The sequence below is a fragment of the Phocoena phocoena genome, chromosome 15 (genome assembly GCF_963924675.1).
Source record: "Phocoena phocoena chromosome 15, mPhoPho1.1, whole genome shotgun sequence".
Classification (NCBI taxonomy): domain Eukaryota; kingdom Metazoa; phylum Chordata; class Mammalia; order Artiodactyla; family Phocoenidae; genus Phocoena; species Phocoena phocoena.
In genome coordinates this window covers 15,753,675-15,768,213 of record NC_089233.1, presented here as the reverse complement: position 1 = coordinate 15,768,213, position 14,539 = coordinate 15,753,675, and the positions used below count along the sequence as shown (strand labels likewise).

The 14,539-nt window shown below is 46.0% G+C and overlaps 1 protein-coding gene across 1 annotated transcript in view; it reads left to right on the top strand.

Annotated features, from left to right (window-relative positions):
• The window catches only part of SRCAP (Snf2 related CREBBP activator protein), a 30,678-nt gene that overhangs the window by 10,485 nt on the left and 5,654 nt on the right, over positions 1-14,539 (top strand). The window contains exons 15-26 of the mRNA XM_065892799.1: positions 1,759-1,895; positions 1,984-2,170; positions 3,679-3,848; positions 4,272-4,537; positions 4,749-5,036; positions 5,559-5,723; positions 5,998-6,183; positions 6,401-6,667; positions 7,013-8,508; positions 11,646-11,911; positions 12,048-12,250; positions 14,350-14,519. Of these exons, the coding sequence (XP_065748871.1) occupies positions 1,759-1,895; positions 1,984-2,170; positions 3,679-3,848; positions 4,272-4,537; positions 4,749-5,036; positions 5,559-5,723; positions 5,998-6,183; positions 6,401-6,667; positions 7,013-8,508; positions 11,646-11,911; positions 12,048-12,250; positions 14,350-14,519 (3,801 nt within the window). The remainder of the gene's footprint in view (positions 1-1,758; positions 1,896-1,983; positions 2,171-3,678; positions 3,849-4,271; positions 4,538-4,748; positions 5,037-5,558; positions 5,724-5,997; positions 6,184-6,400; positions 6,668-7,012; positions 8,509-11,645; positions 11,912-12,047; positions 12,251-14,349; positions 14,520-14,539) is intronic.

Below are 14,539 nucleotides of genomic sequence, written 5' to 3'. Positions count from 1 at the left end.
CAAGGGCATTGGGAATGGCAAGGAACTAAGGGCAATACCCAGAAAACCCTTAGGAAGAGGGAAGTCAGTGCTAGGCTGAATTTACCCAGTTGTCAAACTGCAGTGTTCCAGTGACTTAACTCATTGCCAGATTGAGTGACCCCATCTTAGTCATCATTCTGCTTGTTTTCTTTAATGGTAGCATTTCTGTTTTTATTCTTTGAGTAGAATGATAATGCTGATCAGTTCCTGGCTTGGGTTTCTCTTTACCTGACTTTCCACAATTACATAGTTTTGTTGTGTTCTCTTTTTCTTTTCTTCTTTTATTTTTTAAATTTTTTTATTTTTGGTCTTCTCTGGCTCCTCTTCCTTTGTCCAGTGTCCAGCTTTTAAATAACATCTCTCAGCATTCTGATCTTTACTTTTTTTTTGTCACCCAGTTTACTTATCTCATCGGCATACTGATTTATATAATTCCTTGACTCTCTAGACCACTCAACCTGTATTTAAATTTTCTGATAATGTCTTTAATTGAAAGTTCCTCTTTTTTGGAAATTTTATTTATTTATTTTTGTTATCTGCCCCCAACCCTTTTGACCCCCATCTGATGGACATTTTTATACAGAAAACAATAAAAATTTCCCTCTCAGGGCTTCCCTGGTGGCGCAGTGGTTGAGAGTCCGCCTGCCGATGCAGGGGACACGGGTTCGTGCCCTGGTCCAGGAAGATCCCACATGCCGCAGAGCGGCTGGGCCCGTGAGCCATGGCCACTGAGCCTGTGCGTCCAGAGCCTGTGCTCCACAGTGGGAGAGGCCACAACAATGAGAGGCCTGCGTACCGCAAAAAAAAAAAAAAAAAAATTTCCCTCTCAGCTTGGTGCCTTCAGCCTGACATTTTTGGAATGCAAGGGGCACTTCCCTCTCTCCTTAGCCCCTGGGGCTCAGCCCTGCCTTGGCAGCTGTCGCCTACCCTGCCAGAAAGTTCCTCTTGAACTCACTCTGTTATAAGCCAAACATCTCAAGCCTTATAGCCTATTATTTCTACTCCATTTTGGTCAATAACACCATCAGTTTGGTAAATCAAACTATCAGTAGAAACCAAGATGTCTTCCTTAACTATATTTCCTCCTTTTTAAAGTTTTAAAATATTTTTAATATTACTTGTTCCTATTTTATTGAGATATAATTGACATATAGCACTGTATAAGTTTAAGGTGTACAACATAATGATTTGACTTATATACATCATGAAATGATTACCACACTAGATTTAGTGAAACTATACCTCTTTATTTTCTCTTTTTTCACTTCTTCCATGTCAACTTGATGACTGTGTCATATCAGATTTTATCTCCTGAGATCTCAGATTTGTCTTTGGTTTTCTATGCTGCTGTCAGTGCCACAGATTTGTTCTCAGCTTCTTGGCTGGATTTACTTTCACAATCTTGTAAATTTACAGTTACTCCTTGGAACTGTAGTTTGACCCATCCCTTCTGCTTAGTTAGTTGCTCTGTCCTCAGTGCCTTCTTTATCACTTCTTGTGTTGTGGTATTATCTTTATGTTCGTCTCTTTCATTATAATAAATTCCTTGAGAGGAGGGCTTGCATCTGATTCATCTTTGTGTGATTGGTTCCCGGCATGCTGCATGGCTCCATGAGTGTTTACTGATGGGCTAAGCCAGCGCTCTGCTGGTCATCAGGCCAAGACCCAGGTAGAGGGTCTAGCCTGGGGTATAGTGCCCGCTGTTCTCCTGTCAGCCTCCTGCTTATTTGCTTTTAGGTTTTGCGGCCTTTTTTGCTGCGCCGAGTTAAGGTGGATGTTGAGAAGCAGATGCCCAAAAAATATGAGCATGTTATCCGCTGCCGGCTCTCCAAGCGCCAGCGCTGTCTCTATGATGACTTCATGGCACAGACCACGTAAGGGAGGACCGAGGGTGGGCCTGGGACCCTACAGTGGAGCAGAGGTGACTATCAAGATGTCCCATTTATTTCTCCTTTCTCCCAGAACTAAGGAGACACTAGCCACGGGCCATTTCATGAGCGTCATCAACATTTTGATGCAGCTGCGGAAAGTCTGCAATCATCCAAACCTGTTTGACCCTCGACCCGTTACCTCCCCCTTCATCACTCCAGGCATCTGTTTCAGCACCGCCTCTCTGGTGCTAAGGGCCACTGATGTCCACCCTCTCCAGGTAAGCAGTTGCCTCCAAGGTTATTGGCCCTACCCAACCCTGCACCTCTTTTCTTTATGCTGGAGTCTGACCTTTTGCATACTTACTTGCCCTGTCACCTCAGCATTATTCCATTGTTTTCTAACTGTGTCACTTTGGGCAAGCTAATTATTAACCTTTAACCCTAAATTTGCTTGCCCTTCAAAACTGGGGTTATAAGGCCTATTCTGCAGTATGTTTGTGAGAATTGTGTTAATATTTTTAGAATTGCCTGGCATATTAATAATGCTTAAATATTTTAACTATTTCTAAGCATGTGGTACAGTGGCACTAAGTACATTCACATAGTTGTACAGCCATCACTATCATCCATCTTCAGAAATTTTTTCATCTTTCTAAACTGAAACTCCATACCCATTAAATAATAACTCCCCATTCTCCCTCTGTTCCCAGCACCTGGCAGCCACCATTCTACTTTCTGTCTCTATAAACTTACTATTCTAGGTACTTCATGTATGTGTGATCATACAGTATTTGTCCTTTTGTGACTGGCATATTTACTTAGTAGAATGTCTTCAAGCATGTGTAAGGATTTCCTTGGTTGGGTAATATTCTATTGTACATGTTCTTGTGTATGTGTATACATGTATGTGAGTATGCACATGTATACATTTACATACATAGAGACAAATACCACGTTTATCTGTTCATCAGTGGACACTGCAGTTGTTTCCACCTTTTGGTTACTGTGAATAATGCTGCTGTGAGCATAGGTGTGCAAATGTGTGTTTAAGTCCCTACTTTCAATTCTTCTGGGTATATATACCCAGAAATGGAATTGCTGCATCATATGATTATTTTATTTTTAATGTTTTGAGCAACCGCTATACTGATTTCCATAGCAGCTGCACTATTTTACATTCCTACCAGCATTTTGCAAAGGTTCTGAGTTCTCCACATCATTGCCAACACCTGTTTTCTGTGTTTTTGATAACGGCTGTCTCAGTAGGTGAGGTGGTATCTCATTGTGATTTTGATTTCCCTAACGATTAGTGATGTTGAACATCTTTTCACGTGCTTATTGTATATTTTCTCTGGAGAAATGTCTGTTTGAGACCTTTGCCAATTTTTATTTTTATTTTTATTTTTGGCCACGCTGTGGGACCTGTGGGATCTTAATTCCCCGAGCAGGACTTGAACCTGGTCCCTCAGCAGTGAAAGTGCAGAGTCCTAACCACTGGACCGCCAGGAAATTCCCGCCAGTTTTTAAATTGGATTGTTTGTTTTTTTTTGTTGAGTTGTAGGACTTTGTGTGTTCTGGATATTAGCCTCTTACCAGATACATGATTTGCAAATAATTTTGGTCCTAATCTGTGGGTTCCCTTTTCACTTTATTAATAGTGTCTTTTGATGCAGTCTAATTTATCAGTTTTTTTCTTTTGTTGTCTGTGCTTTTGGTGTGATATCCAAGAAATCATTGCCAAATTGGCTCCTTTGACACTATGCTCTTGTGTTCCTTCTTATGTCAGCGGATAGACATGGGTCGATTTGATCTCATTGGCCTGGAGGGTCGTGTCTCTAGATATGAGGCCGACACATTTCTACCCCAGCACCGCCTTTCCCGCCGGGTTCTGCTAGAGGTGGCTACTGCTCCAGACCCCCCACCCCGGCCCAAGCCGGTCAAGATGAAGGTCAACAGGTACCAGGGCCGAGGAATAAGGAAGTGGGTTCCTAGAAAAAAGTGGCTGCAGCTGGCTGGGGGGAATTGGGGTGGAAAGGTAAGAGTTGGAGGCTAGGCTGGAATGTTCATATAGATGGATGAAAAATACTTGGAGGAATTGGGGGATAGAATAACCAGAAGATGATTTTGGGAGAGGCCCTTGTGTTTGTCACTGATTTTTTTTTTTTCTCCCTCCTCTCTCTGCTTCGTGCTTTTTCTTTTTTCTTTTTTTGCTCTGTGCTTTTTGGTTATCGGATTTCTTTCCCTCTTTCTCCATTGGGTCTTACCTTTCCCTCCTTTGCTTTTATAATCTGTTTTTCTGCCTCATCTTCCTTATTAATTTCTTTTCCTACTCTTCGCTCTCCCTCCTTCCCTACCCATCCCCTTGTTTTTTCCTCGTAGGATGCTGCAGCCAATGCCCAAGCAAGAAGGCCGGACAGTGGTGGTGGTGAACAGTCCACGGACTCCTCTGGGCCCTGTCCCAGTCCGACCCCCTCCAGGCCCTGAGCTCTCAGCCCAGCCCACCCCTGGCCCAACCCCCCCAGTGCTGCCAGCACCACTGATGGTGTCGGCCTCGCCTTCCGGGCCCCCACTCATTCCGGCATCCCGGCCTCCTGGCCCTGTTCTTTTGCCCCCACTGCAGCCAAACGGTGGGCCTCTTCCCCAGGGTGAGTTCCAAGGGAGCCAGGGTGCTGGGGGATACTTCAGACAGATTGTTCAGATTGGGGGAGAAGTAATGAAATTAGTGTTTGAGGAGCTGGGTTGGAGACAGGGGTGTGGTGTTTGATGGGCTACAAGGGATTATGTATGGAGGTTTCTAGGACCAGGCTGAGGCTTTAGTCAAGGTATATCTGATAAGTGTTTGCTTTGTGTTTACAGTGATGCCATCCCCTCTGGGGGTCTTGAGTGGGACCTCACGGCCTCCCACGCCAACCCTATCCTTGAAGCCAGCCCCACCTGCTCCTGTTCGCCTGAGCCCTGCCCCGCCCCCAGGCTCCTCCAGCCTGTTGAAGCCCCTTACCGTGCCACCAGGCTATACCTTCCCTTCTGCTGCTGTCACCACCACCTGTACCACCACAGCCACGGCTCCCACCACGGCAGTGCCAGCTCCTACTCCTGCTCCACAGCGCCTCATCCTGTCTCCCGATATGCAAGCTCGCCTGCCCTGTAAGTTCCCAGGGCTCTGTGAGGGTGAAGGACTTGAGATGGGAGGAAAGCCTACATGCCATGGAGCTGGAGAGGAAAAGCTCAGGACCATGAGTGTATCATGGTGGCTAACATATATTAGGTATTTTGCCAGGCGTTGGTAATTCATAATCAAGTAAGAGCCCTCAAGTAGTTCACAGTCTCTAGTTGGGGAGATGATCCATAGATGAATAAATAGTGGTAAGCCTAGCAGTAGAAAATTATTTGGGATAAAAGGGCAGTGTAGAGGAGGCAGGTGGTGATTAGCTCAGTATGGTGGAAAGCTGTTAGAGGATGTAAAGGAGATTGCAAAGCAAACAGGTGGGATTGGAAGGAGTAGCGTGTCAAAAGCTCAAAGGCTGTAGGTGGAGGCTAAGCTTATTGGAACATGGTAAGTTGAGGGGGAGGGTTGGAGAAACTGGAGACTTGTGCCTCATGAAGGTCTGTGAAGTGAGTTTGAGCAGAGTGAGCCCCATGTACATTAAGCCTCTTCTTTATTCATAGCAGGTGAAGTGGTCAGCATCGGGCAGTTAGCCTCACTGGCACAACGGCCAGTGGCTAGTACAGGGGGAAGCAAACCTCTCACCTTCCAAATCCAGGGCAACAAGCTGACTTTGACTGGTGCGCAGGTGCGCCAGCTTGCTGTGGGGCAGCCCCGCCCGCTGCAAAGTAGGTAAAACCCACCCCCTGTCCTGCCTTTTTCCTCCTCCTCTTTGTCCCTTTGTTTTTGTGGCTCTTTTCAGATGTCAGCCTGTATGTTTCTTTCCCTACCTTTTGGTGGGTGGGGCCAAGGGGAATGGTTGGAGGGGGTCTTTTGATCAAGATAGGTATGAGTTTATTCTGGAGGAGTTATTCCCTCTTCGTTCTTTCTCTCTTCTCTTGCCTCTGCCCTCCTCCGGCTGATAGCTGCTTCTTTCTTTCTTTCTCTCTTCCCTTAACCCAGGGAATGTGGTGCACCTGGTGTCAGCAGGGGGGCAGCACCACCTCATCAGCCAGCCTGCCCATGTGGCCCTCATCCAGGCCGTGGCCCCGACCCCTGGCCCTACCCCTGTCTCTGTGCTGCCTTCTTCGACCCCCAGCACCACCCCTGCCCCCACTGGCCTCAGCCTTCCGCTTGCTGCTAACCAGGGTGAGGCTTCTGGCCTTCCTACTTACTTAGCCCTGCTGGCCTTGGTCCTTCCAGGCATGCCCTGGGCTACTGTCTGTCTAGCCTTCCCTCAGTGTTGTTTTCCTTTGCCAGTATCTCTGATATCTGTCTGCTACCCTCTCCTGCCCTTGGACTTCTTCCATCCTTTGGGTCTCTTGTTTCTTTTCTACCTTCCCCTCAATCTAGCTTCCTCTTGCAGTGCCACCAACCATGGTGAATAATACAGGCGTGGTGAAGATTGTAGTGAGACAGGCCCCTCGGGATGGACTGACTCCTGTTCCTCCGTTGGCCCCAGCACCCCGGCCTCCGAGCTCTGGGCTTCCAGCTGTGTTGACTCCACGCCCCACATTAACCCCTGGCCGGCTACCCACACCTGCTCTGGGTACTGCCCGGGCTCCCATACCCACGTCCACTCTGGTGAGGCCACTTCTCAAGCTGGTCCACAGTCCTACGCCTGAAGTCAGTGGTGAGTTCAGGTGGCTGAGGCCACAAATTTTTGTCAGGAATGGAGATAGGGTGGGCCAGAGGGTTTCTAAGTCACAATAGATCCTTCCGTTATCAGTATACTGATTTGCATTAGCCCCCAAAATGGTCTGCTGAGCCCTTGCCAAATTCCAAGATACATAAGTTGGAACTTTGGAGGGAAAGGAAATGTTGAATTGTTAGATTCCTTGAATCTTTGGTCTCATGGTGTGGGAGTGAAGGTCTTCTGGGAAACAGGTGAAGCTTGGGGGTAAGGGAAGGGGTGGGACAGGGTAATAGAAGGAGCAATAAAAGAATTTGGGGTCTAACTTATTCTCTGTCTCCACAGCTTCAGCACCTGGAGCTGCTCCTTTGACCATCTCTTCTCCTCTCCCCGTGTCATCCTCACTACCTGGGCCAGCCTCTTCTCCAATGCCAGTTCCCAACTCCTCTCCCCTTGCTAGTCCTGTGTCTTCTACAGTCCCAGTTGCAGTATCATCTTCACTCCCCATCTCTGTCTGCACAACGCTTCCGTCCCCAGCCTCAGCTCCACTCACCATCCCCATCTCAGCCCCCTTGCCTGTTTCGGCTTCAGGCCCAGCTCTGTTGACTAATGTGACTCCAACACTGGCAGCGGCTCCTGGACCTCCCTCCTTGGCACCAGTTGGGGCTTCTCCATCAGCGTCAGCCTTGACTCTAGGTTTGGCCACAACTCCATCCCTGTCCCCATCTCAGGCACCTGGTCACCCTTTGTTGTTGGCTCCAGCCTCTTCACATGTTCCAGGGTTGAACTCAGCCGTGGCCCCAGCATGTTCACCTGTCCTGGTGCCAGCTTCTGCTCTGGCCAGTCCTTTTCCGGCAGCATCAAATCAAGCTCCAGCTCAGGCTTCCCTTTTGGCTCCAGCACCTACTGCATCTCAGGCTCTAGCCACCTCTCTGGCTCCCATGGTGGCTCCACAGACAGCAATCCTGGCTCCTTCTCCAGCTCCTTCTCTGGCTCCTCTTCCAGTCCTGGCTCCATCACTAGGTCCTACTCCTGTACTGGCTCCATCGCAGACTTCGGTTCCACTTCTGGCTTCATCATCTACTCCAGGAACTCCTTTAGCCTCAGCTTCCTCACTGGTGCCAGCCCCAGCTCCTGTGTTGGCTCCATCATCAGCTCAAACTATGGTACCAGCCCCAGTTCCGTCACCTCTCCCGAGTCCGGCTTCTACGCAGACACTGGCTTTACCCCCAGCTTTAGCATCCACTCTTGGCGGATCGTCTCCATCTCAGACACTCTCTTTGGGAACTGGGAACCCCCAAGGTTCTTTTCCAGCTCAGACATTGTCATTGACTCCAGCAGCATCCCTAGTACCAGCTCCAGCCCAGACACTGTCTTTGGCACCGGGACCACCACTGTGTCCATCTCAGACGCTGTCTTTGGCTCCAGCACCCCCTCTGGCTCCAGTTTCTCCAATGGGCCCGGCCCCAGCTCACACACTGACTTTGGCTACGGTGTCGTCATCTGCTTCACTCCTGGCCCCAGCTTCAGTGCAAACACTGACCTTGAGCCCTGCCCCAGTGCCGGTGCCCACCTTGGGCCCAGCGGCAGCTCAGACTCTGGCACTGGCCCCAGCCTCAACACAGGCCCCAGATTCCCAGGCATCTTCCCTTGTGGTTTCGGCAACTGGTGCCGCTCCCTTGCCTGTCACCATGGTATCCCGGCTGCCTGTTTCCAAGGATGAGCCTGAGACACTGACATTACGCTCTGGTCCCCCCAGCCCTCCCTCCACTGCTACCTCGTTCAGTGGTCCCCGACCTCGACGCCAGCCCCCACCACCACCTCGTTCCCCTTTCTATCTGGTAAGTTTTACTGCCTCAAAGGAGAGGGAACAGGAAATTGAATTTCTTTGGAGTGTTGCTACAGAGTGGATGGAACAAAATAATGTCACCTTTATCTTGGTAAATTACGAAGCCTAGTTTTGTGGACCTAATACTTGAATGTCACTGGACAAAGCCCTTCCCTGGGCCTTTACTTTTATTTGTAAAATGGGAAGAATAATCCATGTCCTACTTTTCACAGAGGAAGTAATTGAGGACATAATGTGCTTTTAAAACTATTAATCACTGATGTGTTCAAGGCTTTCTTGTTACATTTGGTCTCTTTGGTTCTTGCTTACTCTTTTGAGTTAGTGTTGGCATCTAGTTGCCCCATTTTACAGATGAAACTAGCCTACTAAATGATGTTTTAAAATTTATACAACTTGTGAGAACACAGATGTGCTGGCTCCATTGCTTTCTCTTCTTCCCCACAAGAGGCAGTCCTCAGAGACAGGAGGATTTTTCTCAGTTGCTAAGACTGTCACCATTAAGTATTTGAACTTCTAGGGGAGAAAGGACACCACGGAATACAGTTCCCTAAAGATCATGAGCGTTTTGACTTTGAGGGTCATTTGCTGTAGTTTTTTACCTCCATGGTGATTAAGTGGGAAATAAAAAGAACTCTGTCCCTTCATGAGCTTTCTGGTAGCCATTTTTTTCTATCATATATATAGTTGTATATATATTTGGTTAACTAAAGTTGCAACTCAGAGTAAGTAACCCAGGACCTAATAATGAGAAAGATCTAGTGAGTCCTTCCAGGCCCTCTTGTCTTTTTCTCACTTTGATAATAGAGCTGCTTATTCTCGGCCCCAGTCCCCCACCCTCCATCTTTGCCACTTTGGTCTTTCTCTAATGCTGCCAGGTTGGTCTGGCTTTTTGGAAGTAGAGAGAGGAGAGCCTAGATCCTAGCCCAAGGGTACAACGCCATGGTCTGTGTTAAATTTTCATTGCTCTGCAAGTAGGTAGCAGCTTCTTGATACTTTTTCTTTAAACAGTTTGAGATATAAATCACATACCATACAGTTCACCTATTTAAACAATACAATTCATTGGCTTTTAGTATATTCACAGAGTTATGCAACCATGACAACAATCAACTTTAGAACATTTTCATTGCCCTGAAAAAAAAGAAACCCCACACCCTTAACCATCATCCCTGACCTTTCCATCCCTCCTAGCTCTAAGTAACTTGTATCTGTAGATTTACTTATGGAGTCATATACGGTTTTTTGTGACTGGCTTCTTTTACTTAATATTTTTGAGGTTCATCCATGTTATGCTATAACTGACATATATATATGTATATATATCAGTACTTCATTTTTAAAAAATTGTTGAATAATATGCCATTGTATGAATATACCACATTTTATATATCTATTCATCAGTTGATTGGGGGACATTTGGTTTGTTTCTTCTTTTTGGCTGTTATGAATAATGCTGCTGTGAACATTCATGTATAAGATTTTGTATCTTTTCATATATGTTCGGTTATATTGGATGTAAATTTAGGAGTGGAATTAACTGGGTTATGGTAACTATGTTTGACTGTTCGAGGAACTGACAAACTGTTTTCCAAAGTGGCTGTACCATTTTACATTCCCACCAGCGCTTGTGAGGGTTCCAGGTTGTCTACATCTTTGCCAAAAACTTGTTATTATTTGTCTTTTTTGATTATAGCCATCCTAGTGGGTTTGAAGTGGTATCCTGTGGTTTTTAAATATTTATTTATTTGGTTGCGCCGGGCCTTAGTTGCAGCGGGGGGCTCCTTAGTTGCGGCTCCAGGGCACTGCAGTTGCAGCTCGCCAGCTCCTTAGTTGTGGCATGCGAACTCTTAGTTGAGGTATGCATGTGGGATCTAGTTCCCTGACCAGGGATCGAACCCGGGCCTCCTGTATTGGGAGCACAGAGTAGAGTCTTATCCACTGCACCACCAGGGAAGTCCCTTTTGTGGTTTTGATTTGCATTTTTCTGATGGCTAATGATGTTGAGCATCTTTTCAGTGGTTGTTAGCCATTTGTATATCTTCTTTGAAGAAATGTCTATTCAGATCCTTTCCCTTTTTTAATTGGGTTATTTTATTCTTTTCCTTTTTGTTATTGAGTTGTAAGAGTTCTTTATTCTGGATACAAGTCCTTTTTCAGGTAGATGATTTGCAAATACTGTCTCCTTTGCTGCTACTTAACGAGAGCTGGCCTTAATGATTTTTCCCTCTGCTAGGATGCTTTCCTTCCTCACTTATTAGACCACCAGGAGCCAAGAGGTCAAGCTTAAGGTAGCAGTCAGGAAGGGAGAGTTGGGACACTGCTTTTTTTCAGGACCATCTTGTAGGGTCCAGTCTCCTTCATTATTTGTTCATTCTAATAACATATTTATTGAAAGCCTACTTTGTGCCAGATAACTGAGTTGGGATACTGGATGATTACAGTGAGGGGCTTACAGTTTAGTAGGTAGAAGATGTTAATCAAAGAATCCTATACATGTAAAACTGCAAGTGTGATAAGTGCTACAAAAGAGTTAGGTGGTTTTATAGCCTGTGAAACTGGAAGCACAAAGATGGGAAAGGATTGGGTCAAAGTCATACAGGTATCCTGTCAGCCAGGGCACTCCCCTTTTCTCTCTCGGGGTTACCTAGATGTCTGGTTAGCTGTTCCCATCCCACCCCATTCCAGTCTGACCTTGGACAAAAACCTGCCATGGATTTGATTAGCCTCTCTGTATCCTGGTCAGTGATTTGAGGAGGGATTTTAATAATCGTTTTGGATCTACTGCAAGAAGATAAATTAACTTGGATATTCTGGATTTAAGTGTTATATGGGAAAACTCACGCAAATCATCCATTCTATAAGTTTGTCAAACATATGGATCTTAATTTTGAATATTCAGGCACCTGCTTTGGTAGCATACAGGGAAGATCAGTTTTCTTTTGCGGAGAAGTTATTTCCTTTAACATTGGGAAAAGAATAACTCCCATTATTGACAATTTGGAAGAACTAAAATAGTGTATTGTTGAATCTTATGGTTTCCACAGATTATGTTTAATTCTGGGAGGAATTGCCAGATTTTCTATAAGGACGCTGATCACTTTTTCTGTGTTTTTCTCCTCTTATCCTCAGGACGCTCTGGAGGAAAAGCGGAAGCAGCAGCGGTCTGAACGCCTGGAACGGATTTTCCAACTTAGTGAGGCTCATGGGGCCCTGGCACCCGTGTATGGGACTGAAGTCTTGGATTTCTGTACCCTGCCCCAACCTGTTGCCAGCCCCATCGGCCCTCGTTCTCCTGGCCCCAGCCACCCCACCTTTTGGACTTATACCGAGGCTGCCCGCCAGGCTGTACTGTTTCCCCAGCAACGACTAGACCAGCTGTCAGAAATCATTGAGAGGTTGGCAGGGCTAAGTGCTAATGGGAAGTGGGTCTTGGGGCCTCTGAGTGGATATAGTGGTTAGGGCTGGTAAAGGTGCTAACTTCTGGGGCCATTCAGAGTTCCATATTTTATACTGCTTGCCTTCTTTTTACAGGTTCATCTTTGTCATGCCTCCTGTGGAGGCACCTCCCCCTTCCTTGCACGCCTGCCACCCACCTCCTTGGCTGGCCCCTCGTCAGGCAGCCTTCCAGGAGCAATTGGCTCGTGAGCTCTGGCCCCGGGCTCGTCCTTTGCACCGTATTGTGTGTAACATGCGTACCCAGTTTCCTGACCTGAGGCTTATCCAGTATGACTGCGGTGAGTTCTTTGGCCAGTGAGGGTCTCTTGACCTCTTTTCTTGTCTTAGCCTGAAGACTGTTACATCAAAGGGTTGCTGTACATAAGGTCTCTGTGGATTTCATTAAACATCAGATAGTCTTTTAGGTTATGCTTCCGGGTGAGATGAAGAAATGTAGGCCTCATGATAGATTCTTGGCATTCGTGAATTTGACTTTGATGAAAGTTGAAAATGTTTGCTAACTCATTTATTCAGTGATTATTTTGTGAACATGTTACATCATTTGGGATACAATGGCAAATGACATAGCACAGCGTGGAGTTTTCAGATTTATGGGGAAAGGTGTGTGGTGGTATAAGACTGCACAGTAAATAGTAGATTTGGGGGAATTCCCTGGTGGTCCAGTGGTAGGACTCCACGCTTTCACTGCTGAGGGCACAGGTTCCATCCCTGGTTGGGGAATTAAGATCTCGTAAGCCAGGTGGCCAAAAAAAAAAAGTAAATAGTAGATTTTGTTTTGGGGAAAGATTTTTTTTTTTTTTTTTTTTTTAAAATTCTTTTTTTTTAAACCCCACATTTGTTTATTTATTTTTTTTGGCTGTCTTGGGTCTTCGTTTCTGTGCGAGGGCTTTCTCTAGTTGTGGCAAGCGGGGGCCACTCTTCATCGCGGTGCGCGGGCCTCTCACTATCGCGGCCTCTCGTTGCGGAGCACAGGCTCCAGCCGCGCAGGTTCGGTAGTTGTGGCTCACGGGCCTAGTTAATCCGCGGCATGTGGGATCTTCCCAGACCAGGGCTCAAACCCGTGTCCCCTGCATTAGCAGGCAGATTCTCAACCACTGCGCCACCAGGGAAGCCCTTGGGGAAAGATTTGAACAAGGATGCTTGTCTTTTGAATAGAATCTTATTGATTAGAAGAAATTTGGCTGCAGGTAACAGAAAACCAACCAACGGTGACTTAAACCACAAGATCATTTATTGTTTACTAAATGAGAAATGCCGAGAATGGTGGTATATGGCTGGTTCAGCGGCTTAGTGGTATCTTCATGGACCCAGGACTTTACTATCCTTAGCTTTTATCTTTTTATTCTCATGGTTATTTCTTCATGGTCTTAAGATGGCTGCTATAACTCCAGGGAGCACACCAGTGCTCCAAGCAGGAAGCAAGGGGTTGAAATAAAACACTCTCAAGTCTTTCATTTTTTTCTGGGAAAGAAAGCCCTCCTAGTTGACTTTGATTCAAAATTCATTGGCTCAGATTGGGCCATATGCCCATCCTTAGAGTAATCACTGACTAAGGGAAAAAGGAACTGTGGCTTATTTAGAACAATAATGATTCATTTTCTGGGGTTGGTTTGGCGTGCGCCTTCCGTGGGAATCAAGGGATCTCTGCCAGGTGTCCATAGGATTAGTCGGGTTCTGTTAACTGAGAATGGCTGTTGGACAGTAGCGAATAGTTTCTGCCACAACTGTGCACAGGTATTTCTATAGTAATATATTTGCAGATTTCTTAAACGTCTTAGAACATAAGAAAGTCAGCAGAATTTTTATTAATATGTGTTCAATAAATATTTTAGTAAAAAGATAATTTTATAACATTTGAAACCATTCAGAATAGGTGAGTTGAAAGTCTTTGTTAAAAGTGTTCAAACTGATTGAATCACTATTTTCGTGTTTGATGGGAGGTTAAACTACATAACCTCATAAGATCCTGCCTCTCTGGTTCTTATCTCAGTGACCTTCCATCCAAGTGAGCTATGACATCAATGGATTTGTTGATGTTTATCTTGTGAATGGCTTGTGCTGCAGCTGGTATAACTCAGTGTAGTACTTGAAGGTCTTTTCTTGCTCATACACCATTGAGGATTTCTTTTTTCCCCCTGAGGGTCTGTATTACCCTACCCCTAGTTAGACTGAAAGAAGTCAGATCCAAGACGGGAGCAGACTGAAGAGGAAGAACCCTTAAGGGAATAAAATATAAAAAGTTAAATATTTTTGATTCCCCTGGGTTGATCGAAACCCTGGCGTAAAACTTGATCTTTCAACTACACAGGCTTCCAGTGCTGTGTTTTTCCCACTCCAGTTTATAGCTAGCTCCCTGTACCCCTTCATATCTCTTTAGGAAAGTTGCAAATGTTGGCAGTGCTGTTGCGACAGCTCAAGGCGGAGGGCCACCGGGTGCTCATATTCACCCAGATGACCCGAATGCTGGATGTGTTGGAGCAGTTTCTCACCTACCATGGCCACCTCTACTTGCGTCTGGATGGGTCTACTAGAGTTGAACAGAGACAGGTAACCCAGGCATCTCCGGC